Raw genomic sequence first — 27,897 nt, forward strand, 5'->3', positions numbered from 1 at the left:
TGGACCAGAGCACGCCAGGCACTCCTGTCTTGCACTGCCTCCCGCAGTTTGGTCAAACTCATGTTCGTAGCTTCGAGAACACTGTCCAACCATCTCGTCCTCTGTCATCCCCTTCTCCTAGTGCCCTCCATCTTTCCCAACATCAGGGTCTTTTCCAGGGCATCTTCTCTTCTCATGAGGTGGCCAAAGTATTGGAGCCTCAGCTTCAGGATCTGTCCTTCCAGTGAGCACTCAGGGCTGATTCCCTTCAGAATGGATAGGTTTGATCTTCTTGCAGTCCATGGGACTCTCAAGAGTCTCCTCCAGCAAGGACAAATCACAGTTGGTGCATGATAATAACAGCAGGGATGGGCAACTTAGGGGGCTCCAGATATTGCTGGAATTTCAATTCCTGTCTGCTCCGGCCAGCTTTGCCCAATGGTCAGGATTGATGGGAGTTTATGTGGAGGGTCACAGGCTTCTGTCTTAACTTGTAATACTCTTGGTCTCCATGGAATTTGTATGCAGGCTCAATTTGTATTTTCCTGTGGAATGAGAAATATGCTAATTCTAATCCAACTAGGTAGTTTGTTTTTTAAAAAATGTCTCTGGTACTTAGTAATGTTTTAAAATCTATACTGTTGCTCTGTTAGGTGTAATGTTCTGTTGAGACTGTGGCAGCTGAGGAGAGGGAAAGAATTTAATTCATGCCAACAGTTGCCATTAAGATACTCCCCCATTTTACTGTGGTGCCCATATTTCTTGCCAGTAGTGAACGCCACACCCCTGCTTCTGTTGCCCACAACCAGCACAAAAATCTCCCTTATTGGCGTTGTCGTACCAAAACTCCAAGTGAGGGAAAGAAGCCATTCTCCTCTCCTCCATTGAAAGGAAGGGGGGGACAGACAGCTTCTCTTCTGTAAGATGGGGCAAGGAGGGCCAGACACTGTTACGTACTTGCATGCTCTTGTCTTTCATCATCCTCCATGTGACGTGGGTGCCAAGTCACATGGATTTGCACCCTTCTCTCACTCCTGCTGCCTGCAAAACAAAGCCGCCATTGGAGAGACCACTAGTGAATACTCTCTTCATTTCCAGGAAACGGGCACCTTTACATAAACTGAAGATGAAGGTGAATGAGGGCTGGCAGGAATTTATCCACTCAGTGCTTGTTGTTATTCTCTCTCCCCACCCTGGCATTCCTACGCTCCCCACAGCCCAATTTGGGGGTAGAACCACCACCCCCCAACCAAAGTTGGAGTGCAGTAACAAGCTTTGGAAGCGGCAAAATTTTCCTTGTTGAATGGTTGGGTTGTCTAGTTCAGGTGGCTGCAAAACCTGAGCAGTTCAGAGTTGCTGGTGATCTGCTGAGTGAAGGTGGACATTATTTTCTCTCTCCCACCTGTTCATGAATTAGGAAAGAGGGATGATGTGAACTTTCTGCAGCATTGCTGTATGAGAAATCAGGCTTTGAGCATTAAGCCATATCTCATTTTATTTTGTTCAAGATATTTAGCATGGAATCACCATACACCATTCCCTCTTGTTTCATGGGGATAGACATTGTAATCCTTCTGCATTTTCCCAGTGCTGTTTCGTTCTTCCCACAGAAAGCCCAACGTTTGGGGTTTTTTCTTTTCTTTTTGAAGGACTGAAGAATAGAGTCACTCCACGGGTCTTGATGCCACTAGGTCTACCCTTCCATCTTTTTAAAGAGGTGTGGTTTTGATAATGGGCAGGTGAACCTATCACAGGTCTCCCCACATTTGCTCCAAGCAACATTTTATAACATTTTATATGAGTTGTTTAGATGATCATAGTCATGAGAAGTACTAAATGGGGAAAAACACTAGTGTAAACAATTATTTGCCCAGATCATGATTTTTAAATCATTCCTTTCTACAGAGCACATACAGAGTGCTTTCACCACTGCCAAGTAATTGCAAGAGATGGTAGCTCTGTATTCCCCCCCCCCTTCTTCCCTAACATTGCAATCCTATGCATGTTTATTCAGAAGAACATCCTATTGTGTACAATCAGACTCACATGTTCCATAGGTCAGCAGCTGTTCTTGAGTTTTTTGTGGTAGTATTGGACTTCACTGCTGCTACGCTATAATGGTTAGCTACCAAAACCAGGTGCAATTTGTGCAGCAGCAAGGTGACTTCAAACTTTTGCAAACTTTTTTGCTTTGTTTTTCTCAGCTTCAAATTTGTTGATGTGTTTCTTCTCATACAATACACATTGATTATTTCAGGAGCTAGCAGGGGAGTACAGTTTTCATATTCCTTATGCTTCTAGACAACTAATAGTCATCTCATGGCAAACAAGAGAATGTTGATGTGAAGCCTGATGGCAATCTGCAATCAATTCTTATTATTGAGTTTTTATAGTTGTTGTTGTTTAGTCGTGTCCGACTCTTCGTGACCCCATGGACCATTGCACTGCCTCCCGCAGTTTGGTCAAACTCATGTTGGTAGCGTTGAGAACACTGTTCAACCATCTCGTCCTCTGTCATCCCCTTCTCCTTGTGCCCTCAATCTTTCCCAACATCAGGGTCTTTTCCAAGGATTCTTCTCTTCTCATGAGGTGGCCAAAGTATTGGAGCCTCAGCTTCACGATCTGTCCTTCCAGGGAGCACTCAGGGCTGATTTCCTTCAGAATGGATAGGTTTGATCTTCTTGCAGTCCATGGGACTCTCAAGAGTCTCCTCCAGCACCATAATTTTATAGTAGGTTATTATAATAGATAGTAATTGAGAGGAAGAAGTAAATGGTGATTAACAGAGATTGCAAGTCAGGCACGTTGGTGTCTCAGGGATTTGGTTTGGCATTTTGCTCACAACAATCATAGCTTTGAATGGTACATCATGCTTACTGCTGTACACACTGAATCCAGGCTGACCAGGCCTTCTCTTAGAGAAAAATAGATACTCTGTCATCTCTTCCATGACAGGGATATGATAGAGTGAATTTCCTAATTTCACTCATCTCTTCATGTGCCTGAATGAATTCTCCTTGCCTGAATCACCCAAAGGAATATTTTTCAATTAGTTTTGATATTCTTTATTGCTGGTATATGCCAGGGTCTTTTTTTTATTAAAAGGACACCTCCAACCCCCTAAAACAGTCACTGGGTGGCGATGGAAAGAATGAAAAAAGAAAGCAATCTCAAAGGCCTCTGTAACTGGATAGTTAGAGTTACAGGTAGGTAGCCGTGTTGGTCTAAGTCGAAGCAAAATAAAAAAAATTCCTTCAGTAGCACCTTAAAGACCAACTAAGTTTTTATTTTGGTATGAGCTTTCGTGTGCATGCACACGAAAGCTCATACCAAAATAAAAACTTAGTTGGTCTTTTTTTTTTTTAATTTTTTTAAAGCTTTATTGGTTTCAAAAGTATACAAACAATTAAAAAAAAACAATGTACATCAACAATATGTTGTCGTGTGGTTATTCTTTTCCCCTCCCCACCCCTCCCGACTCCCCCCCCTCCCTGGCCCTCCTCCCTCATGACTTCCCAACCTGTACCGGGCTCCTCCCTGAAAAACCATATAGGATATTACACACTACCAATCATGTTACACGAAATTATCAATAACATATAAATATAAACCCTTTACAATTTACAGTTATGTTTATACCTATGATAGAACCCTTTAAAGATCTGAGATCAGGTTTGGGTTCTCCACTTTATCTTTTATATAATTGGTAAATGGTTTCCATATTTTTATGATTGCCTCTGAATCCGTTCCCTTGAGTTCTTCATATCTTATCGCTAATCTACAATATTGTAATACCTTGATTTGCCAGTCCTCTCTGCTGGGAATTGCCGAGGTTTTCCAATTTTTTGCAACTAGAAGCCTAGCGGCTGCTACTGCATAACTTATTATACACCTATCTTCAGATTTAACATCCTCCGGTAGCATTCCCAAGAGGAACATTTCCGGATTTTTCTTGATGGGATATTTCAGTATTTTTTTTAATTCTTTGTATAACATTTCCCAAAATCCCTTAATTATGTTGCAATTCCACCATATATGGATATATGAGCCAATTTCCTTTTTACACCTCCAGCATAGATTACTGACCCCCGGATAAATTTTTGATAGTTTTAGTGGCGTCAGGTGCCATCTGTTTAGCATTTTTAGAATGTTTTCTTTCAAATCATAATTTGGTGTAAAATTTAAGTCGCGTTTCCAGAGATTTTCCCATTTTTGTATTGGGATTGGTTTTCCCAAATCTTGGCCCCACTTTATCATGTAATCTTTAGTCATCTCCTTTTCTGTCTTCCATTGTAACATAATTTGGTACAAATTTTTAATATGTTTATCTTGGTTGACCAATAGAATCTCTTCCAATTTTGATGTTTTAGGTTCGAATCCTATTTTTTTATCTAATTGTAATCTTTGATTTATTTGAAAGTATTGTAACCATGAGGTCAGATAGTTTTTTATTTCCGAATAATCTTTCAACTTCAATATTCCTTCTCTTTCTTCCAAAATTTCTTTATAAGTGGGCCAGGTATTTTCCATATTTGTTCTTCTGACTGCGACTAATTCTAATGGTGAGACCCACCAAGGGGTCTTAGGTTCGAAATATCTTTTGTACTTTTGCCATACTGAGTATAGGGATTTTCTAATTAAATTGAACATAAAGATATTCCTGTTACTTATCTTATCTTTCATTAAATAAAAATGCCATCCAAATGGCAGCCCTTGGCCTTCCAGGTCCAGGAGGTCCGATTTCTTAAGCTCTATCCATTCTTTAATCCAAGTGATGGCTGCAGCGTCGTGATAGGTTTCAAGATCTGGTAGGCCGAAGCCTCCCCTGTTTCTATGATCAATCATAATTGTATAGTTAACCCTCGGCCTTTTCCCATTCCAAATAAATCTTACCAAATCTTTTCTCCATTCTCTGAAAATTTTTTCTCTTCCTAAGATTGGGAGGTTTTGAAAAAGGAAATTCATTTTTGAAATCACACACATTTTTATCAATGAAATTCGCCCCATAATTGATAATTTAAGTTTACTCCATATTTCAAAATTTTTCTTTATCTTTTTCCAAATTTCTTTATAATTTTCTTGCACCAGGTCTATCCCTTTGATTGTTGTATGAATGCCTAGATATTTTAATCGTTTATCAATTTTTAGGCCTGTTTTTTCACGAAGCTCCTGCATCTCTTTGTTTTCCAAATTTTTCACCAACATCTTGGTTTTCTCGTAATTTATTTTCAAGCCTGCTAGCTTCCCATATTCTTTAATTTTTTCTAAAGCTGCAGGAATGCTTTGAATTGGGTCTTCTGTAGTTATTATAATGTCATCTGCGAAAGCCTTTACTTTAAACTTTTTTTCCCCAATTACTATTCCTCTAATATTTTCTTCCTCTCTTAAATTTTTAAATAAAATTTCCAATGTTAATATGAAGAGAATAGGCGACAGAGGGCAACCTTGTCTGGTGCCTCTCTCTATATTTATTTTTTTAGTTGATCTTCCATTTATTAAAATGGTGGCTTCCTGCTTCTTGTATATAGCTTTTATTGCACTTTCTAAATGTTCTCCCATTTTTAGTTTTTCAATTGTTTTTATCATAAACCTCCAGGAGACTCTATCAAATGCCTTCTCCGCATCAATGGCCAGGAGGGCTGCACCTTTATCTCTCCTATTCTCGAGGCATTCCAAGATATTCACTATATTTCTAATGTTATCTTTAGCAAATCTTCCTTTTACAAAACCGGCCTGGTCTTTGTGTATTAGGTCTTCCAATATAGTATTCAGTCTATTAGCAATGATTTTGGTAAAGATTTTATAATCACTATTTAATAGTGAGATTGGTCTATACTTGTCTGGCAAATCTACCTCTGTTTTTGATTTTGGTATTAGTATAATTTGAGCTTCTCCCCAAGTTTTGGGGGTAATTCCTTTTGTCAATATATTATTCGTTAGATCCTTGAATGGGGCTAACAAAATTTCTTGGAAGGTTTTATAGTATTCTATTGGGAAACCGTCCGGTCCCGGAGCTTTACCTTTTTTCATAGATTTTATTGACTCTCCTATTTCGAGGGGTGTTATTTCTCTATTCAAAGATCTTATTTTTTCCAATGGGATTTGCGGCAACTGATATTTTTTGAAGAACTCATCTATTTCTTGATCATTTATCTCTTCTTTTTTATATAATGTTTCAAAAAAATTCTGAAATATTTTCATGATCTCTTCTGATTTATCAAAGAATTTATCGCCTGATTTGATCCTATTTATTATTCTTTCATTTCTCCTTTTTTTAATTTGCCAGGTCAATAATTTATTCGGCTTGTTTGCCCATTCAAAATTCCTGTATTTCCATATTTGTAATTGTCTTTCTAACTCCTGATCAATTATTCTTTCAAATTCTGATCTTAAGATTTTCAGTTCAAGTTCTATCTGCTTATCATATTTGGTATATAATATTTTTTCCTTTCTCTTAATTTCTTGCAAGAGATTTTCTTTTTTTGACCTCTCTGATTTCCTCAATATTGCGCTCTGCTGGATAAAATACCCTCGCATAAACGCCTTCCCCGCATCCCAAACTGTAGCTAAGTCCACCTCACCGTTATTATTCAATTCTAGGAATTCTTTAAATTTCTTGTTTGCTTCTTTTATTATTTTTGGATCTTTTAACATAAATACGTTTAACCTCCAATTAACTTCTTTTTTTCCTTCTTTTAGGATCATGGTTACTGGGTTGTGATCTGATATAATTTTGGGATCGATTTCTGCCTTTTGTACTCTTAATGCTAATTCTTTAGATATCCATATCATATCAATTCTACTAGCTGTCTGATGGCGTGCTGATATATGGGTAAATTCTTTTTTTATGGGATTCTTATATCTCCAAGCGTCCAATAGGTTATAATTTCTTGTCAATTCAATAAATTTTTTAGGTAATTTTTTAACTCTTTTCCTATCTTTGTTCCCGTTCTTATCAAATTCTGGATCAATAATCCCGTTCATATCTCCCATTATTATATATTTGCCATCAATCTGATTCATTAGCTGAGCTTCCAGTTTTTCTAGGAAAGCTATCTTGCTCCCATTAGGGGCGTATAGGCCCACCCAAACCCATTTCTCACCTTCGATTATTGTTTTGACTATCACTATTCTCCCTTCCTCATCTGCCCATAAAAGTTCTGGATTCCATTTTTCTTTGATATAAAGCGCCACCCCTCTTTTTTTTCTTTCATCTGCCGCGACGAATTCCTTCCCCAATTTCTCATTTTTTAATACCCTTACATGTTTTTTGTTTATATGTGTTTCTTGAATACATATTACATCAAAGTTTTGCTTTTTTAGTAGATGTCCCATCCTGTTCCGTTTCTTTTTATTATTCAAACCATTTAAATTCCATGATATAATTTTTAGATTCATATTTACTTTATTGAAATTTCCTGTAAAATTTATTTCTAAAAGGAAAAAGGAAAAGGAAAAGGGGAAAAGGGAAAAAAACTAAACTAAAAAGAGAGAAAAAGGGGGGGGGAAAGAGGCGGAGAATCAATAAGAAAGGAATAGGGGGGTGGGAAAGAAGGGGGGGATAGGAAGGGAAGGAAAAAAGAAACGGGGGTGGGGGGAAAGAAAGGGGGAAAAAAGGAAAGGAAAAAAGAAGGAAAAAAAACTCAAAGGGGTTAATATTCAATTAACTATGCTAAGCAGTTGCAAAAGAAAACAAAGCTAAATTATTTCTTACACAGTGATCTTTAGGGGGATAGGTGAATAGGTGAAAGGGTGAAAGGTTTGAGAGGTGGAAAGAGGGAAGCGAACTATATAATAAAAGAACTATATAATGAAAGAAAAAGAGAAAAAATAATCTAGGTAGGAGACTCAAATTGCTCCTGTATCTGTTTAGTCAGAATTGGTATGACCAATGTATATATTTACACTTAGTCATATCGAACCAACTGTCTTTCATTCTTCTGTTTCTCCCTCCTCTCTTTCCTCCTCCCTCTGCTCCTCCCCTTCCCCCTCCTCTCCACTCAGGTGTTCATCCTCTTCTTCAATGTTTGTCTCGGCTTGCTGTTCTGTAATTGATTTTGCTTTATCTCCTCCCAATTCTTGGGAGTATGTCCTGAAAAATCTGTCTGCCGCCTCTTGGGTGTCAAATTTCCTCCATCTCCCTTTAAAGGCGAAGGCCATGCCTTCCGGATACTCCCATTTAAAAAAAATTCTTTTCGTTCTCAATGCTTTAGCTAAGAAATGATATTTTTTTCTCTTGTGCACCAGTCTCGGGGGAATCTCCTTCAGTATGATTATCTCAGTTTTGTCCATAACAAACTTCTTTTCCCCCTTGGTCCTTAAGATCTTGTTCCGTATCCACATAGTAGTAAAAGACACCAGGCAGTCTCCAGGCCAGTTATTGGCCTTAGCTTTTTTGGAGTTAATCCTAAAGATTTCATCCACGCGTGCCTCAATTTCCCGTTCCTCCATCTCTAACCACCTCGCCAGAGCCGTTATTATTCTTTTTTCGATGTCCTCGTTTGCCACCTCCGGGATATTGCGGAATCTCAATATCTTCTCCCTCATTTTCATCTGAAGCATAGCAAGGGCGTCCAGAGATGCTTCTAAAGTTGCTTTTTGCTCATCCAAAACTTTCTTTATATTTTCTGTTTCTTTCTTCCCCTCCCTCTTTTCTTTCGTGAAATTCTTCAATGAATTTTCGAGGGTTTGATTTTTATTTTGCATCTCTTGAATTGTTTCTTCTGTCTTGCTAGAGGCTTCTTCCATTTTGGTTAATTGGTCTCTGATTTCCTGTTTATCCTTGTCGTTGGCCTCCAAGTTTTCTTCAATTTTGCCAACTTTATCTTCCAGGCTTATAAGTCTCTCATTCATATCCTTCTTCATTTCTGTAAGATCCTGCTTTATTTCACCAATATCACTCTTTAGGCTTAGGATCAATTCTCTGAGGTCCATCTCGTGTTCAGCTTGGGATGTTCGTCTCTGGGAGGTGCTAGCTGTATTTGGTCTCTTTGCTCTTTCTCTATCTCCCATCTTTTTCGCTTCACCACCTTAGTTGCTATTTAGTTTTTCAATTTACAGACAGTAACACTCTTGTTTCAGTTCTTAAAGAAAAGAGAAGCAGTAACTGTCTGTATTTTCTGTAATGTCCACCTGGTGTCACCATGTAGCAGTTTAAAATTACTTTTTTGCCCCCTTTCAGTCTTTCTCTTCCTCAGTCCTATGCACTGCAAACGTCACTTCTGGCTTCTTTGTTTCTCTGCCTGCTTAGTCATAGTTATTAATGTAGCGTCGCCATTTTCTTTTACACTTTTCAGCTTGTAAAATTTATTGAAAGTTATTCTCAATTGCACACTTAACAGTCCAACCTCAGAACAAACACGGTGTCTGTCTCTCTTTCTCTCAGGAGGTCTCCTTTAGTTCTTATTTACACCATCCAACATTGGTTCTATCTTTTATTGTGTGAAGTTTACGATTATCGGAGCCCAGACAGGTCCTATTAAAAGTGATTTCTTGCTTCCCCACTTTAAAAATTCTCTTTGTTTCTCCCCTGACGGCGTCACTTGCACACGCGAATTTCTTCACTCTGTTCCTTCCCGCTCCCCCGCTCTCCCTTAAAACACACCCAGAAACAGAACCGATTTGCGGGGGGGGGGGGGGGATTCTTCGCTGTTTTCTTAGGTCTCAATTGTTGTTTCACGCCCGGGGTAGTCATAGGGGTTATTTTTTAAAAAGGGTTTTTACCGTCATGAGCGCTGCTGGTTTCGGCTTGCGCTGGGAAAGTTTCCTGTCGCAGTTTCCAGGTCTCTCCCCCTCCTTCTACTGGTTACGAAGGTGTCCGGGAGATCCTTGTGAGAAAGCCGCCGACTTATTGGGTGGGGATCGCCTCCCCAACCCTTTTCGGGGGGTTGCTTTGCCTCGCAGACCCCCCCTTTACCCAGCTAAAAGACGGGAGTTGCAGAGCTCCCTTTTTCGCCAGCTCGCGCTCCGCGGTTCCAACCGGAAGTCCATCTGTGAATTTAAAAAACTTAGTTGGTCTTTAAGGTGCTACTGAAGGAATTTTTTTATTTTGGATAGTTAGAGCCACTGTGGTTGCTAGCTCATTGGTTCTGGGAGAATGGAAGCAGTATCTCACACTGGGCCAACCCAAATGTCAGCCTTGGGCCTCAATGTACACATGGCATAGGAGCCCTGTGGTCTTCTTCAATGCAGTTTTCTTCCACACAGCGGTGTTTGGCTGCTAATCTGATAATAGAAATGTTTAGCCCTTTTCTCTTGTGCTGTTTCCCCAGTCTAAATTGCTGCACCCTCTGCTGAAGGTGCCATTAGTCTTGCCTGGTTTGGGGAAATGTTGGGTACAGTATTCCCCCACAATGAGAATGCTTATACAGTATGTAAAAAGCACATGTACTACTTGTGTTGAACACTGTAATGGAGCTGTCAAAAATGCAGGAAAGATCCCCCTCTTGCAGGGAAAGGAGCTGTGATCTTGTGTGAGCTCATAGCTCTCAGGCTATACTGCTCACATGAGTAGACCACATGCTTGTGCAGACCAGTTGGCTGACAGTGTTATTATCAGAACCAACTGAGAAAATACTAAGATTGGAAACGAACTATTCCATAGTTAACGGAAAGAAAGAAGAAGGAATACGCTAAGCCATGTGTGAGTTAATAACAGGAGTTCGTATATACCAGATCAACTCCACTTGCTAGTCTATAAATAAATTTGCTAAAAGCTACTGTGTGTAATCTGAGAGTGCCTGCATAAGAACATAGCGTAAAGTAAGGGTGCTTCAGATTACACAAGGAGGAGGTGCCATTTGCAGGACACCAGCCAGAGGATGAGTTATTCAGTGATTTATAATATGCTCTTTGTTTAAAACCAGTCTCAGAGTGAGCTACGATGTAAAAGTATATAATGCATTCAAAAAAATCTTTAAAAAACCCAACCACAGCCGTAGTAAATCGGATTATATCACAGTGCTGTGGGAGCAATAAAACATCTCCATTCAACTTACCAAATGGCTCAGTAAATAAATAGGTATTTACACCCATCAGGGTTGGCGCCAGCCGAATCTGAGCTGGGCGGGCATTCCACAATTGGAGTGCCACCACAGCGAACACTCCCTTGAGAGATGAAGCAAAGATAAAACATTTTCCTGGCAGTTTTACCTGCCTGAAAAGGCACAGAAGGAAAAGTCCTTAAAAAAAAATTCCAGCAGCATGTCATGTGCTAAAATCCACAGCAGGGATCGAATAACCAGTATATGCCCTGTCATAGTTTATATTTCATTTATCACTATGTGCCAGAGTTTCTTTATTTTGGGAGAAGTCCAGAAAATATGTTTGATATCAGCATCATTCATTCTACAATGAGTTACGCTGTATCTGTAAAAGGTAAAAAGACCTTTTGGCCTCTCGTGAGAAAAAAAAGAAGTCATATACACAGCTTAAAATAACTCAAAAAGTGATGCTCTGCCTTCTTAGGGATGGAGTTTCTTTTGTCATATATTGTTTCCTGTTTTGCCCACAGCATGCGGATGTGACTTGGCTCAAGGAGGATTTTTTGTAAGACAAGGAGACTATATCTGTACTTTGGACTATCAGCGCCTCTATGGGACACGGTGCTTCAGCTGTGACCAGTTTATTGAGGGAGAAGTGGTTTCAGCACTGGGGAAAACCTACCATCCAAATTGTTTTGTGTGTGTAGCTTGCAGGTGAGTTTATTTCTCTGAAGCTTTAACATCTACCTTTATTTTAAAAAATGAGATGGTGAGAATGGACCTAGTTCAACTCCAGGAATGCTTCCGTTCACCAGATTTCCTCTCCTGACAGCTATTGGACTTTTTGCTCCAGGAACTGTTCCAGGTTCCAGGTGCCCTTGGCCCCACTAAGAACCTGCCACTCTCCAGTGGGCCCTAGGATCTCTGGAGGCTTCCTTGACACTGACTTCCTTGCGGTGTGTGCTTAGGGGCCATTATTATTATTATTATTATTATTATTATTATTATTATTATTATTATTCGCCGAGACCATATAACACTGGTCCTGAAAGTCCTACATTGGCTCCCAGTACATTTCCCAGCACAATTCAAAGTGTTGGTGCTGACCTTGAAAGCCCTAAACAGCCTCGGCCCAGTATACCTGAAGGAGCGTCACCACCCCCATCGCTCAGCCCGGACACTGAGGTCCTCCTCCAAGGGCCTTCTGGCGGTTCCCTCACTGTGAGAAGCGAAGTTACAGGGAACCAGGCAGAGGGCCTTCTCGGTGGTGGTGCCCGCCCTGTGGAACGCCCTCCCTCCAGATGTCAAGGAAATAAGCAATTATCTGACTTTTAGAAGACATCTGAAGGCAGCCCTGTTTAGGGAAGTTTTTAATGTTAGATGTTTTATTATGTTTTTAATATTCTGTTGGGAGCCACCCAGAGTGGCTGGGGAAACACAGCCAAATGGGCAGGAAATAAATAAATAAATAAATAAATAAATAAATAAATAAATAAATAAAATTTGCTAGTGTGACAAAATGTGGCTTCCCTGCCCAGGAGGCATCTCCATATGTCCATTACAGTCTCTGGAGATATTGCAGGTGTCATGGGCAATGCTGGAGATACAGTGGTACCTTGGTTTGCAACCGCTTTGGATTACAACCATTTTGGATTACAACCACATCAAACCCAGAAGTGCGTGTCCCGTTTTTTGGATTACAACCCTTTATTATTATTATTATTACAACCCATTTTTTTGGGGGGGGAGGGGAGGCCCCATTGGCGAAAGCGTGCCTTGGGTTACAACCTGTTTTGGTTTACAACCGGACCCTCAGAAAACAGATTGTAAACCAAGGTACCACTGTACATCGAGTGGCAGCCTCAGACCACACAGGAGGTTTCTGCTCACGCCTGCCTCCATGCTGTAGCTTCAGGGATCATGACACCCACTCATGCACTTGTGAAATGTGCATAGGTTTTCACCAGTTTTTTATGTATTTAATGTATTTATAGCCAACCTTTTCTTCAAGTAGCTTAAGGTGGAATAAATAGTTCTCACCTTCTTCTTTAATCCCCACAACAGCCCTGTGAGGTAAGAGGCAGTGAGCAGCCCAAGGTCACTCAGTGAGCTTCATAGCTAGGTGGGGATTTAAAGCCGCCTCTCGCAGATTTAAATTCAGGTTTAGTCTGACACTATCCACAACACCACACTATTTTAAATGGCTTTGTTGGGGGTGCCATTCTAGAAGATACTTTGTCTGTTGGGCTGTGAGCCTCCTTAAAGAAACATAATTTATCTTTCTGTGCTTCATTGGCCTCAACGCTCGCAATACAATGCTTTCTTGAGGGGAAATCTTGTTTGAGCAATCTCCATTCGAAGTTTTCACATTGAGATAATCTGAGACACAAGAGACTATCTAGCAAATTTGTAAGCCTGTTGGTTATCCAGTAATGAGCAAAACAACCTGTTTGTATCGAATGGGACTATGATGTTGGAAACATGATTTGTCTGCTTGGTTCATTCAAAGTTGGCTTTGCCATTGGAATCCAAGATGGTTGCCTTGAATTGATGCTTTGGTTAATATTCGGTCCCCACTGGTATTAGTCACTATATTGGAATAAGAGTTTCTGTGTGCATTATTCGATTCCCCGCATTACATTTCTGACGTGGTTAGGCTCCCTCTAGCTAAAACACACATATTTTCTGCCTGCGGCAATGAGATTCCCATAGGATCCCTTCACCATTCTTGATCACCCTACTGTTATACTGAGGGATAAAACTGGGTTTTTGAGTTCAATGAAGCTGCTGGTCACTTCTAGAAAGTGAATAGAATACACAATGGATACTGAAGTATGTCTGTGGAAGAACAACTAGATGATGGACTGAGCCATGAAAAGAGTAGAGAGATCCATACTTTTCCTTAAGTCCGTACCTCTTCGCCACGTTTTTAGTTTGGTTTGGGGCTGGGTGTTCCCACTTGTGGTCTTTGCCTCATATTTTACTTCAGGCATCCCCAAACTTCGGCCCTCCAGATGTTTCGGACTACAATTCCCATCTTCCCCGACCACTGGTCCTGTTAGCTAGGGATCATGGGAGTTGTAGGCCAAAACATCTGGAGGGCCGCAGTTTGGGGATGCCTGTTTTACTTGGTGAAAGCCCCCTTAAACCCTGTGTTATCACATTCATTCCTCCTAGAATCAATAGCCAACTTTTCTTGTTGTCTCCAGCTCCACCCATCTGTGGAAAAGAGTCAGAGAACCAGGAGACTAGATAATCAGAAAACCACATGATCAAAAAACCAGAGAATCCGAAAACAGTCATTTTGACGTATACAAAAAGAGTCATGACTGCCGCCCCCAACACAGTTCCCAGAGCTATTTTAGGACCAGTTCAGAAGAGGAACACATTTTTATTTTGGTTTTCCCCAGTTCCAATTCAGCAACAAGCAGCAGTTTTTTCCAGGGGGGAAACCCTCTCAGACCCCTGATACAAATTCTAGAAATCATGTGACAAATGCAAGTGTGGATGGGCCCTTAGATGAGGGAGAAGGAACAAACAGAATCCTTTTGTTGCAGGATGGAGAGTGAGGTAGGGGCATCTGTGGAGGGAGTTTTTGCTAGGGTAGAGATGCTTCGGCAACAGAGGCTGAAATACAATGTGGCTCTTCTATATATCGTATATGCTGGGATAAGGCTCATGCAGCCAGTTCTAAATAGGTTTGCTTGAGTTCAATCCAATATGCCTTGGTTTGTATGTCCTGTTATTAGTCAATTTCCTGTTTCAGAAAAAAAAGCAAAAGGATGTTGTGTATTTTGAGAAGAATATCTTGAGAAGAATATTTTTTAAGCTGCTATGGTGCCTCAATTCTTTCCCAAAGGGAAAAAATCCCATACTTCTTCAATGACGCCTCTTAAAATGCTGAGCTTTTAAGTCACTGGGCAGATTTGCCAGCTGGAAATGAATGATAAAAGAGCTGAAACTAAGTAAAGGAGTTCCTTTTATAAAAAATAAAAATGCAATGGAAACATTTGCAAGGTTCTTCATTTTCTAATGCATTTGATTTCTTTTGCTGCAGGCAACCTTTTCCTGCTGGGGACCGTGTAACTTTCAATGGCAAAGACTGTATCTGTCAGAAATGCTCTTTGCCACCTGCTGGAAGCAACAGCAATTTCCCAGGCCTCCGAAGTAAGGGCAGATTAAAAAAAATTATATGACTGAGCTTTTGAAAAATGGTTTCCCTCCAAATCTTGCTAAAATTCATTTCTTCAGTCTCCACTTTCATGTTAAATAGTTCCATGAATGTGCTATTTGAATATTAACTGACTATTCATCAAATATTTGATTTCTCTATTTCATATGCAGTGCTTTGATTTCAGTAGTTAATATTTGGTAGCTAGTATTTGATGATACGGTATGTGACAGCTGGAATATTTAGCTTTTGACAGGATTTAACTATTGACATGCAATAGTATCTGATAGCTTTTGATGCCATGCAACACTGTTTTGCAATCTATAAGGTTTCATGCATGAGATGCCAAGATCAAAGCAATCAAGAGATGTCTCAAATCTTAATGGATGAAGTTAATAAATTTTCTGTGGCAAAATGTGAAATTCTATTCCAGTTTAAATATTTGTGAATGTTGGTGTCGGCATTTTTTGTTTAAACAAATAATCAGTGGCAAAATTTTAGTTTTATCTAAACTATTCATTTATTTATTACTTTTCTTCCCCTACTTTTCCTCCAAAAAGCTTAGGGGGGCAAATGTGGTTCCCCTCCCCCCCTCTTTCTCCCTCAACACAGCAACCTTTACCAACTGTTGGACTACAAGTCCCATCATACCTGGCCACTGGTCCTCCTAGCTATGGATGATGGGAGTTGTAGTCTAACTTTAGTGTTTAAGAAACACTAAATTCTGATCTTTTTGCTGCACCACTACGTAGCTCTGCCATGGATTTTGTAGGCTTCAAGCTTTTTTCATTATTATTAAAAAATCCCAACAGCAGGGAGTAAATGTTCACTTACTTGGACCTAACAAGGGGTGAGGTCTGATGACTTTCCACCCTGGGAATGGGTGGGATACTTATCTGTGCTATACTTTTATCATATTCTGGTCTTTTTCTAAATAGCTCAACTGTAATAAAAGGTGCAGTGGTGCCTCGCAAGACGAATGCCTCGTGCAACAAAAAACTCGCAAGACGAAAGCATTTTGCGATTTTTTTGGTGACTCGCAAGACGAATTTTTCTATGGCCGTGCTTCGCAAGACGATTTTTTTTGCATATTTTTTTGTTTTGGTTTGTTTGAAATCCTATGGGAAACCGCGCTTCGCAAGATGAAATTTTCGCAATACGAAACGACTCGCGGAACGAATGAATATCGACTTGCGAGGCATCACTGTATTTGCATATTAAAAAAACACACAGCAACCTTTAGCTGAGAGATAATGGCAGGGCTCATGTCAAGTGACTGCTACTAAGGAGTCACTTGAGTCTTAAGCCCAACAATCTACTACACACACACACCCAGTTGCGTGCGCTTTATATTTCAAAAAAGGCAGAACACATCGTATCAAGAATGGCCTTGGGTCTGTATTAACACTTTAACAAGACTGGCTGCATCAGCATTATAGTATAAGTTTTTAAAATATGTATAGGGGTACCTGGCTTTGTCATAGATTTCATTGTATTTATCTGTCTTTCTGGAGATGTTAGCACATGTTTGGTTCTGCCCTGTCATGCAGGATTTTGAAGAGAGCACTTTAGTTTAATTCATGAACTATGGGACCCTTTTATACCTTTTGAACCTACAAAGGTAACACTACTTTAAATATGATGTTGAAATAGCAGGCTTTTTTTTGATAGCTGCAAAAACTTGCATTGTGGCCCCTCTGGCACCAGCTGCCGCATCACTGTTCTCTTATTAGTTTAGAAGCTAGGCAAAATAGGTTTTTTTCTTTTAAAAAAATCTTTATGGATACATATGGATAAATTTGTTGAAAAAATAACTTGTTTTTAATGTGTTGTGGAAATTTCAGGAAAATGCCTTCATGTATGTTTTCCCATGTTGCAGTTCTTTGCATAACTTTTATTTAATCCATTGTTTTATTATTTGTGTTGAAATTGATTTCAAACATGAATTAGATAACGCAAACCATATTTGCTCAAGGCAGGCAAGCCGCTGACACTAGTAAGAAGCGGGTGGCAAAGCAAGTGCAGGCCTCTGTTTGGTTTTAGCTGGGCTGAGCACGTGAGTGAATGTGTTAGAAATAAATCTGCAAAAGACACAGCACAAATCCCTCTCTCCCAAATCCTGGCTGTCAAATAGAAGCATTAGAGAGATGGAGAGAATCAATGAAGGTCACGTCTTCATTTCTCTCTGGCAAAGGAATGCCCAAATAGTAGAACTAGACAAAATGCTTGCATCCTACAAACAAAATACAACTATCAGTTTGAATGGGGGCAGAATTTAGAGATATAACGTGTTTGTATATTTTTTCTGAAATTTCCCAGGTGCCCTAGTATATATCATTATTCTGAAACCTGATCATGGCTGTGTATATCCTGAGTATATGCCCCAAACCCAAAGGATGCATTTGTTTTTCTATAGCCTCTTAAATGACTCATGGAGTATATTGCTTCCATTTTAAAGTCATTTGTGCCTTCTTCTTCTTCTTTTTTTACAGATTGTGGGAACTGTGGCTCTGAAATAAAAAATGGACAGTCTTTGGTTGCTTTGGACAAACACTGGCACTTGTCCTGTTTTAAGTGCAAGATATGTGGCAAACTTCTGAATGCTGAATATATCAGCAAGTATGTTGGATAGAGTGGATCCATCTTCTCTTAAGACACTTTTCAGTGCGATATTGTCAAAATGTGTTTTGTTGGCATGTTGTGATGTGTGAGTCTGTGGAATGTCAAATGCCTTTCACTAGGCAGGCCTAGTGAACGAAGGACACACTAAATCTCATGGAACGCCTGCCTGATTTCCTCTGTCATTTCTTAACATGTCTTGGACTTCCCATAATTTTGTGATTATTTGAATGTTTTTACCCTATTCCAGAGACTTATGTGGCTTTCACAGTGCACACATCCTTCCTGCCTGGCTTGCCTACTCACAACTGAATGGGGAAGCTAGCTTCAGAATCTCTCAATGCCATGTTAACTCCCCACCCACCCGCCCTACCTACAGCTACTGCTGCTAAATGCCAGGTCAGTTATTAATAAAACAGCTTTAATCCAGGACATGGTCCTGGATGAAAGAGGTTGACCTAGTTTGTATCATCAAGACCTGACAGAACGAGGCATCCAATCCTGTCTAAGTACAACTTTTTCTAGCTAAGTGATCAGTGCAGCACCAACCTGACAGTTGCAGAATTGGAACGGACCCTTAGTCAATGCATGACGTACAGTGCATGACACAACTACAGGTTACCTGACCGGTGGGTGACCGGCCTCTACTTAAACACCTCCACCATCTCCCAAGCAGTTTCTTCCCCACAATTTCCACTCATTAGGTCTAGTCCTGCCATAAGGAGCAACAGAACAGACCTACCCCATCTTCTGAATGACACCCCTTCAGCTATCTGAAGACATCTCTCATCTTTCCCCTTAATATTTCCTTCTCTTGGATAAACATATCCAACTCTAATCATTCACCATAGACCCCTCATCTTCCTGGTTACTATCCCCTAGACATCTTCCAGTTGATCAGTGCTCTTTTACAAACATGGCATTTAGGATGGGAGGGTAAAATGGCAGCAATACATAGAATTGCTACCACCTTTGCCATGTCTTCCATCCAGCAGCTGGAAAATGAATTCAGACTTGGGATTCTGGTGGGGTCTCACTTGCCCTAGATCAGGCAAACTCGGCCTTCTAGATGTTTTGGGACAGCAACTCCCATCATCCCTGACCACTGGTCCTGTTAGCTAGGGATGATGGGAGTTGTAGTCCCAAAACATCTGGAGGGCCGAGTTTGCCTATACCTGCCCTAGATCATGCATTACTTGCATGTAGGGCATTTATGTATTGACTTGAGTAGGGCTCAGCTTTTAGTCCTTTTGCTGACACAGCAGCTTCCTTATTTGTCAGTTTCATTACCTGGTGAAGTTGCGATCATCGGTCTTTTTAACTGCGTGTGAAACACATTAAGATGCTCTGGCCCAGGAGACAGGAGATAAAATGACTACAGCTTTCTTCAAAAAGACTGGGATGCTATAAACAGCAGTGTCACAAACTAGTGATTGCATTGCTTACAGTTAAAGGGTTGTATTCAACTAAGTCTAATTCACCCATTGAACTTAAGGAACCTAAGTTAGGGCTCATCCACACTTCTAGAAATCTAGCAATGGGTCCAAAAGATTTTAGTTTTGTCCCATTGCTTTCCCTGGGAAACCTGCTGTTTACTGTTGAATCACAACTAACAATAATCTGCAGGAAAACTGATGGAACTTTGTCCTGATTCAGCTGTAAACAGCAGGTTTTCCCAGGGGAAGCAATAGGACAAAAGAAGAAGAAATAAATCATGGGGCAAAGGAAATGTGGGTGATCTCTTACACTCCTGTCCATTAACTTGAATGGGTCTACTATGTGAATAATTAGCAATGGATACCACCCAAAGTATTGAGCCAGTACAGTACATTAATGCATTTGAAGTATATCGTAAAAGGTTACTTTGCAACCCTTACAACTGAACAGTTAATTGCCAGTAGATTAATTGATTCATTATGCATAATAATGTGCCACAGAAAAGTTGGGCAGTTTATTTCATTTGTAGTCTTTGATGGCATGGTGTTATTAAATCAACCTGGGACACATAACTTTGCTTCTTATCAACTGAGCCACACCTAGGGAACTGCTTGGACTCCCTGTATATACAATTATAAACTGTTCCAACTAAATCAACAGTTTTTACATTTGTAGTTGAAATGATGTATTGGATATCTTCTTTCTTCTAGAGATGGTGTTCCATATTGTGAAATGGACTATCACGCTAAATTTGGAATAAGATGTGACAATTGTGAAAAGTACATCACAGGAAGAGTTCTGGAGGTAAGGCAACTCTCTGCCCTTAATGTCTGTGTCCTAAGAAGAAGCTCCCTGAGAACTGACCTTTAAATCATGAGTTACAAGAGGCTTCCTCAACCTCAGCCCTCCAGATGTTTTTGGCCTACAACTCCCATGATCCCTGGCTAGCAGGACCAGTGGTCAGGGATGATGGGAATTGTAGTCTCAAAACATCTGGAGGGCCGAGGTTGAGGAAGGCTGAGTTACAAGAACTGAAACACTGATATTTTGTCAGTCTTCGACACTCGCTTCGCTTTCTGGAAAGTGGGATTTCCTTACCCCTAAAGCATCAACTTGCTCAAATGCCTACTTTAAAATGACTTGCATGCTTCACTGGGGATTACACATGACATACTCTTTCCGTTTCATAGGTTGGAGTGGAGGTGACTACTTTAACTAGCACCCCCCCTCCAGCCTTGTCTCAACTACAGAGTGACCTGGATGTAGTAGTCTGAAAACACCTTCATCTTTATTCTCTTTTGTCTCCCAACAGGCTGGAGAAAAACACTATCACCCAACTTGTGCTCTGTGTATCAAATGCAATCAGATGTTTGCAGAAGGAGAAGAGATGTATCTTCAAGGTAAAGGAAAAGCAGGTTGGAATTACTGGCACTGCTGAGCTTTATTCATAGAGAAACAGCCAGCACTGTTGTAACTGGTTTTGTTTTTATTGTGGTTTTGCTATGATAAGCAGAGCACTGTGGTCTTAGTTTAGAGGAGATGTAAATTTCCAAGGTGCAGCATTTTTAAAGAAATGTTTGCAGTTGAAAATATGGTTGCATATTTGTAGCTTTGTGATGTCTGTACACCCGTTTATGTTTTGAGCTATGGGTAATGTAAAATGATAGCTACGTTGTCTACACTTGGGATTGCTCAAAGAATTCAACTAGACTGCAGGAGTCACCACTAATTCTGCATCTAATTTAGTATACTGGTTAATCTAATCCTGATTCTAGCCATTTTTAAAGTATTGTGTCTTGAGCATACCACATGTTTATGTTTTTTTATCATACCTCCTCTAAACTAAAGCAGTTCACATATAAAGCGTGGCTTTGCACAATCTCTTTTTCTCACAATCTGGACTCATCTAGACTTGCATTTATCCCGTGGTGTCTAGGCACAGTCCAAGGGGATTTTCTTTTGACCCATTCACTGCTTTCCCTGGGGAAAAACCTTGTTTACTGCTGAATCGGAACAAACATCCATCAGGGATGGGTTTTTGTTGGGAAAGCAATGGAACAAAACCTCTTGGACTTGTGACATTAAACCATGGGACAAATGGGGGGGAAAATCACGGAACAAACAGAAATGTGAATAAGCCCTTTCTCTCTTTCTCTCACCACTAAATAGAGCATTTTGGGGGAAACTGTTAGAAATATCAGGAATTAACTAGAGTGCTGACTCTTTCTTTTCAGGGGCCTCCATCTGGCATCCTGCCTGCAGACAGGCAGCCAAAGCTGAAGAAAAAGCCAAGGTAAAACCCTCCCCAGTTCAAATGTGCTCCATTGACTGTCATAAACAACCAGGCTACTAGAATTCTTGAGCCTCTGCAATCCTGTACAGTCGTACCTCGCAAGACAAATTTAATTCGTTCCGTGAGTCAATTCGTTTTGCGGAAAATTCGTACTGCGAATCGCGGTTTCCCATAGGAATGCATTGAAATTTCTTTTTTTGCCCATAGGAACGCATTAATTAAATTTCAATGCATTCCTATGGGAAACCGCAATTTGCAAGACGAATTTTTCGCAAGATGAATTCGTCTTGCGAGTCACTATCAGATCGCAAGACGCATTCATCTTGTGAAAAATTCGTCTCGCAGGGCATTTGTCTTGCGAGGTACCACTGTATGTCAGAAATCAGCCTGTGAATTTTAGGGGGAAATGCAGGGGGGTGCAGTTGAGGTTTTTTTTGGTTTTGGTTAAGTTTTCTATTAGAAAGAGATCACTTATCAAATATTTCAGAATGGTGTGGGAAATAGTTTTTGAAATGTTTTTGAAATAATAGACCTGTATACCTGAAGCAGTGTCTCCACCCCTGTCACCTGGACGCTGAGATCTAGCTCTGAGGGCCTTCTCGGTGGTGGCACCCACACTGTGCAATGCCCTCCCATTAGATGTCAAGGAGATGAGTAAATAGACATCATTTAGAAGACATCTGAAGGCAACCCTGTATCATGAGGTTTTTAATGTTGGATGTTTTATTGTGCTTCTATATTTGTTGAAAGCCGCCCAGAGTGGCTGGGGCAACCCAGTCAGATGGGTGGGATACTATTATTATTATTATTATTATTATTATTATTATTATTATTATTATTATTATTATTACAACCTTCTGAAGCAATTGAATATTTACCTAATATTTTCAGGATAAAGCAAGAGACCCAGTCTAACTCCTGTCAAGCTGCCAGTATTAGATTGTATGGTTAAGACTTCTCTTAACAAGTAAGAGGAAAAGCAGTCCTGCATGGGCAGTAGGTTACCTCACTTCCGGGCAGGCAGAACTGAATACAATACTGGAAAAAATCTGTAATTTTCATTTTCCAAAGCTAAGATCACATGTTTTCAGTAATGGCTAAATATCGTAGATCAGCAAATGATTTCCCAAAGTTATCACATGCCCACATGAAGAAAAGAAGGAGGAGAAAACATCTGCACAATTAAGCTGCTAGCACAGAAAGGAGGAGTTTGCAAAATGGCCCAGTTTGTTTGTTTTTATTTTAAAAAAGCTTTATTTTATTTCTAATTAAAATCTACAAAACATAACATAACATAACATAGAACGTAACATAATCAAACCTAATTGAACCCAATTGAACATAATCAAATATAATCAAACATAAAAGGAAAATAGACAGAAAGAAGAGAGAACAGAAGTGGAAAAAAGTAAAAACAAAAATAAGAAAGCTAAAAAGAAAACTACAATTTAAAAAATAACTTCCAAACATTTAAATTCGGTTCTCTCTCATGTACAATTTTACTAGGCTTTTCCTAATCGTTTAAATACTTAATCAGCTTATGCATTTTACTCTAAACATATCACCCATTTTGAATTAATACCTTGTTTGTGAACAAGCAAAATGGCCCAGTAACATGTATTATAGCAGTGCTGAACTAAGGAATTATAATAAGCAATAGCACATGAATAACAAACCAGTAAAAGGGTTCTCCATCTAAATGGAAGGGTGGGTGGGTGTGTAGTGGGAGCAGGTGGCGCTGTGGTCTAAACCACTGAGCCTCTTGGGCTTGCCAATTGGAAGGTTGGTGGTTCGAATCCCCGCGATGGGGTGAGTTCCTGTTGCTCTGTCCCAGCTCCTGCCAACCCAGCAGTTCAAAAGCACGCGAGTGCAAGTAGATAAATAGGTACCGCTACAGCGGGAAGGTAAATGCCGTTTCCATGCACTCTGGCTTCTGTCACGGTGTCCCGTTGCGCCATAAGTAGTTTAGTCATGCTAGCCACATGACCCAGAAAGCTGTCTGTGGACAAACACCTGCTCCCTTGGCCTGAAAGTGAGATGAGCGCCGCAATCCCATAGTCACCTTTGACTGGATTTAACTGTCCAGGGATCCTTTACTCTTATGTAATTGCTTTAAACCAGGAGTGGGGAAGCTGTGGCCCTCCAGATGTTGCTGGACTCAACTGCCACCATTCCTTGCCACGGCCAATGCTGACTGGGGATCATAGGGGTTTGGGCCCACAACAATTTCCCACACCAAAATTTCCCACACCAAAACATTGCAGTTTTATTGAAACTCAGAACTGGGACGAAATGCTAAGCTCAAATTCTAGGCTTGTGCAGATAAATAATTTTCAACAGGGCAGGAGTTTTCGAACTGTTACTTTTTGAATTGAGGTACAAAACATTTTATTTTACATTTTCCTTTAATAATTACTCAACAATACTCACCTTACATGTTTTCAGTTCCAGGAAACTAGAACATCATCTGAGAGTATAATTTCAGTACCTGCTTCAAATACTTCAAATACTTCAGGTTCCCCAAGTCGAGTGATTTATGTAAGTACATTCATTATAGGGGGAAATTACTAAGAAAATCATTGATAGCAGACAGGAGGGAATTAGTTTTGAAAGCAAATATTAAGAAACAATAATATGCAGATATTATTACCGTGTCCGTCTACAGCAGGGGTCCCCAGACTACGGCCCGGGGGCCGGATGCGGCCCAATTGGCCTGCCAATCCGGCCCGCGACGACCCCCGCCGCCCGCTCTTACGGCGCGCAGCGCGGCAGCGATCTTCCGGGTCGGGAAAAAAGCGCCGAAAATCCTTTGTGCGCATGCGTATGGGCCTCTCCCGACCCGGAAGAGGTCATTTCTGGTGCACTTCCGGGTCGGGGGAGGCCCATACGCATGTGCACAACTGATTTTCGGCGCTTTTTCCACCCTGGAAGAGCGCCGCCGCGCTGCGCGCCGTAAGAGCGGGCGGCGGGGGTCGTCGCGGGCCGGATTGGCAGGCCAATTGGGCCGCATCCGGCCCCCGGGCCGTAGTCTGGGGACCCCTGCTGTAGACGGACACGGTAATAATATCTACATAATAATATCCCCCGCCCGCCGGCCCGCACAGGCGCGCGCTCCCCCGTCCTCTGGCCCGCCGCGCGATCGGCGCGGTGGGAACCGGCCCAAACGCCGGTAAGTCTGGGGACCCCTGGTCTACAGGAATACAATCAAGCAGGCCTCTAACCATCATACGGTAGTTTCTGTTTTTGACTGTCAATATTATTGTTATTCCCATCTAGATGACACCAGTTTCAAGGCAATGACTCAGTGTCCCTATAGTTATCCCAGATCAGTAGAAAAGGAAAAACATGAAGTGGTTGCCATCGGTATACTGATGAGACCACACTATGCCTCTCTGTGCTGTTGCTCAGTGGCTTTATATAAACATTTTAAAGACAGAGACCAACAATCTTGAGACCAACAATTCAAGCGTAACTCATTAGTTGTACCATAGCAGCTGAAGAGAAAGTAGATGAAATTGTCCCCTTTGGGGTATCTCAAAAGTTTCCTTACGTTCTCAGTACCAAACGTGTGTTGTGATACTTGTTTTCTAAGCTGCTTCTTCACAGCTGTTTCCCCCCCTCTATTTCTTAGGCAAAACTTGGAGTTGAAATCCTTGATTACAGAGATTTGGCTGCTCTCCCTAAGGATAAAGCTATCTATAACATAGACCGTCCAGATATGATCTCCTATTCCCCATATATCAGCTATTTGACAGATGACAGGCATAGTTACGGGGAGGTAATGTGTGTGTGTTTCTATATTTAAAAAAAATATTGAGCATTGCTACGGCCATTTTTGTGTGAAAGAATGTATACATGCATGTCATAGTTAAGAAGTAACCCTTGCTAAATTCCACTTCAAAATCCATTACCAGGCGAAAATAACTTCATGTTTTTGTTACACACGTGATATTATATTAGAGCCCGTATATAGGCAGCTCTTTCTGCTTTGTAGATTCTCTTCTGTCTTTCAACATCTTTCATCTTCATGTCATCCATGTATATCGTCCCCCACATATAATAACCTCAAACAGTTGTCAGTGTGTGAAATAACACTTTAATAAAATACAAAGTTTTTCTTAAAACACTCTCCATTTCATTCCACCATACCTCATTCATTAGGAAAATAGAGTGGATTGTTTTATAATGGTCACAAATTCCCAACACAAAGCCGCTGCACACAGTGTCACCAGCAGACGGATATATGTTTATTCTGAGATGCACACACCTCACATTTCCTCTAAGGAGCTTATAGTGACATGTGAGGTTGCACACCTGCATCTCCCATCTAGGAATTTCACCAGCTCTAGGCCAGTTTTATTACATAAGCAACATTGATTTGTGGGGTGATGCCCTTGTTTGAAATTGAAAGGACTTAAAAGCTAAATGCAATGCAACGTAATTAATGTGTGGTGCTTCTGTGGGAGATGGGTGAGACTGCTGAACGTCGCTTCTTGTATAAATAAGGGAGAACAATAAAATATGGAGGGAGGGACATAGAAAGGGCTTCACAAACTCAGCTGTAAGTAAGAAAAACACACACAAAATGAGGGGGTCTTGAGAAAGCATAGAAAACCTCTTGGATGCCTCCCACAGGCCGTGTGTAGCCATCCCTGTTTACATCAGTGCAGTTACAATGTTCTGTGAATCTATTTAAACGACTGTACTGCATTTTTTTCATCTAGGTACCAGTAGAGATCATGTGACAATAAATTCTGGGTGGGTCTTTTTGTGTGTGTTGCTTTTGTGTCTTTGGAACTGAATAAGAAACATACAGTAATAGCGAAACCTGAAGTTTGGATGACATGGGTACAAAATGTGGTTGATTGTAGGCTTCTTGAATGTTCATATTTCTTCTGCCCTGATGAGTTCCCTCTCTCATCCTTAGGGTGACCAAGATGACCGTTCTTTCAAGCAGTACAGGATATCCAGCCCTAGTTCTACTAGCTCACTTGGCTATGGCCGCAACACCCCAACCTGTCACTCTCCTCAGAATTACAGCCGACCAGGTAACTGACGAGCAGCTTTCCTTTACAGACTCTCACGGCTTTCCTGCTCTCACCTTTGACCTGTGGAAGAGGAGACAGTCTTCCTTTTTAGACGTACCTTGCACAAAAATAACTGCAATTTCAGGATCTCTCTAAAATTTATTACAAGGTGTTTATATTTTGTCAAATGCTGGCACCCTGAGAGCATTAAGCTCACACACTTCAAAATCCATGGGATGTAACCTTTATGCAGCCGTTGAAGAATGGCATCATTGGGCCACAGTAACAAGGCTTGCACACTCGTGTGAGCAATGAGGGATTTGTGGAAGTCTTCTAGAAGAATTCTAAAATATTAAGCAGCCCCCCTCCTTTGGTAGTGGCTCTCCCCAAAGAACATATTCACTCCACATCCTCCTCCTACACAAAGTCAGTCCTCACTGGATTAAACACTGATTCAGGGTTCCACTACAGGAACCTCCAGGTGCACTATTATCCTTGCAGGGAAGTGGGAGAAGCTTAAAGTTTTCAGTAGGATTTATTTGTCATCCAGGAGACAAGAAAAATCCATCTCTAGCAATAATAATAAATATATTGATATGTCACTCGAAAGCAACCGGTAAAATATGTTGAGTAAGCGCCACCAAGACCCTCCTACAATATACCCAATCCGGAAAAGAAAATTTTTGAACTCTGGTCTCCAGAAATGAACCTAATACTCCAAATAAAGCTGTGCCATTGCTATTGGAAAGAGAATGGTATTTTCCCCTTCTGAGGCTTGGAAGCAAACTCCTGTTGAGACAAATAATAATAATAATAATAATAATAATAATAATAATAATAATAATAATAATTTATTTATACCCCGCCCATCTGGCTGGGTTTCCCCAGCCACTCTGGGCGGCTTCCAACAGAAAAATAAAACACAGTAATCTATTAAACGTTAAAAGCCTCCCTGAACAGGGCTGCCTTCAGATGTCTTCATCTAAAAATCTGGTAGTTTTTCCCCTCTTTGACATCTGTTGGGAGGGCGTTCCACAGGGTGGGCGCCACCACCGAGAAGGCCCTCTGCCTAGTTCCCTGCAACTTGGCTTCTCGCAATGAGGGAACCGTCAGAAGGCCCTCGGTGCTGGACCTCAGTGTCCGGGCAGAATGATGGAGGTGGAGGTGGAGATGCTCCTTCAGGTATACTGTGTCATGTATAGATAGGTTTCAAAGTTACATACCTGGGTGTGGATGCCAAGTTGCCCATCTGGGAAATTGGTGATGCCTTGGCAGAGGAAGTCAAAGTACCGCTTCAAGGCTGTCCAGACCCACTTTCAACACCACTCCCAAACGTAGGCAGAAAACTTGCATAGCAGGGTAGGGGTGATTTTCATCATACAACTCCTG

General features: G+C 40.8%; 1 protein-coding gene across 6 annotated transcripts in view; it reads left to right on the top strand.

Moving 5' to 3' along the window:
* The window catches only part of ABLIM2 (actin binding LIM protein family member 2), an 82,143-nt gene that overhangs the window by 9,366 nt on the left and 44,880 nt on the right, over positions 1 to 27,897 (top strand). For all 6 annotated transcript variants that reach the window (XR_009558199.1, XR_009558196.1, XR_009558197.1 and 3 more), the window contains exons 3-11: positions 11,492 to 11,675; positions 15,019 to 15,128; positions 17,625 to 17,751; positions 19,899 to 19,992; positions 20,501 to 20,588; positions 21,423 to 21,481; positions 23,927 to 24,019; positions 25,113 to 25,259; positions 26,409 to 26,529. Coding sequence is in view for 1 of the 6 variants with exons in the window: in XM_035112289.2 (XP_034968180.2) it covers positions 11,492 to 11,675; positions 15,019 to 15,128; positions 17,625 to 17,751; positions 19,899 to 19,992; positions 20,501 to 20,588; positions 21,423 to 21,481; positions 23,927 to 24,019; positions 25,113 to 25,259; positions 26,409 to 26,529 (1,023 nt within the window). In the remaining 5 variants the exon portion in view is untranslated. The remainder of the gene's footprint in view (positions 1 to 11,491; positions 11,676 to 15,018; positions 15,129 to 17,624; positions 17,752 to 19,898; positions 19,993 to 20,500; positions 20,589 to 21,422; positions 21,482 to 23,926; positions 24,020 to 25,112; positions 25,260 to 26,408; positions 26,530 to 27,897) is intronic.

The sequence above is a fragment of the Zootoca vivipara genome, chromosome 9 (genome assembly GCF_963506605.1).
Source record: "Zootoca vivipara chromosome 9, rZooViv1.1, whole genome shotgun sequence".
In the NCBI taxonomy this organism is placed as follows: Eukaryota; Metazoa; Chordata; class Lepidosauria; order Squamata; family Lacertidae; genus Zootoca; species Zootoca vivipara.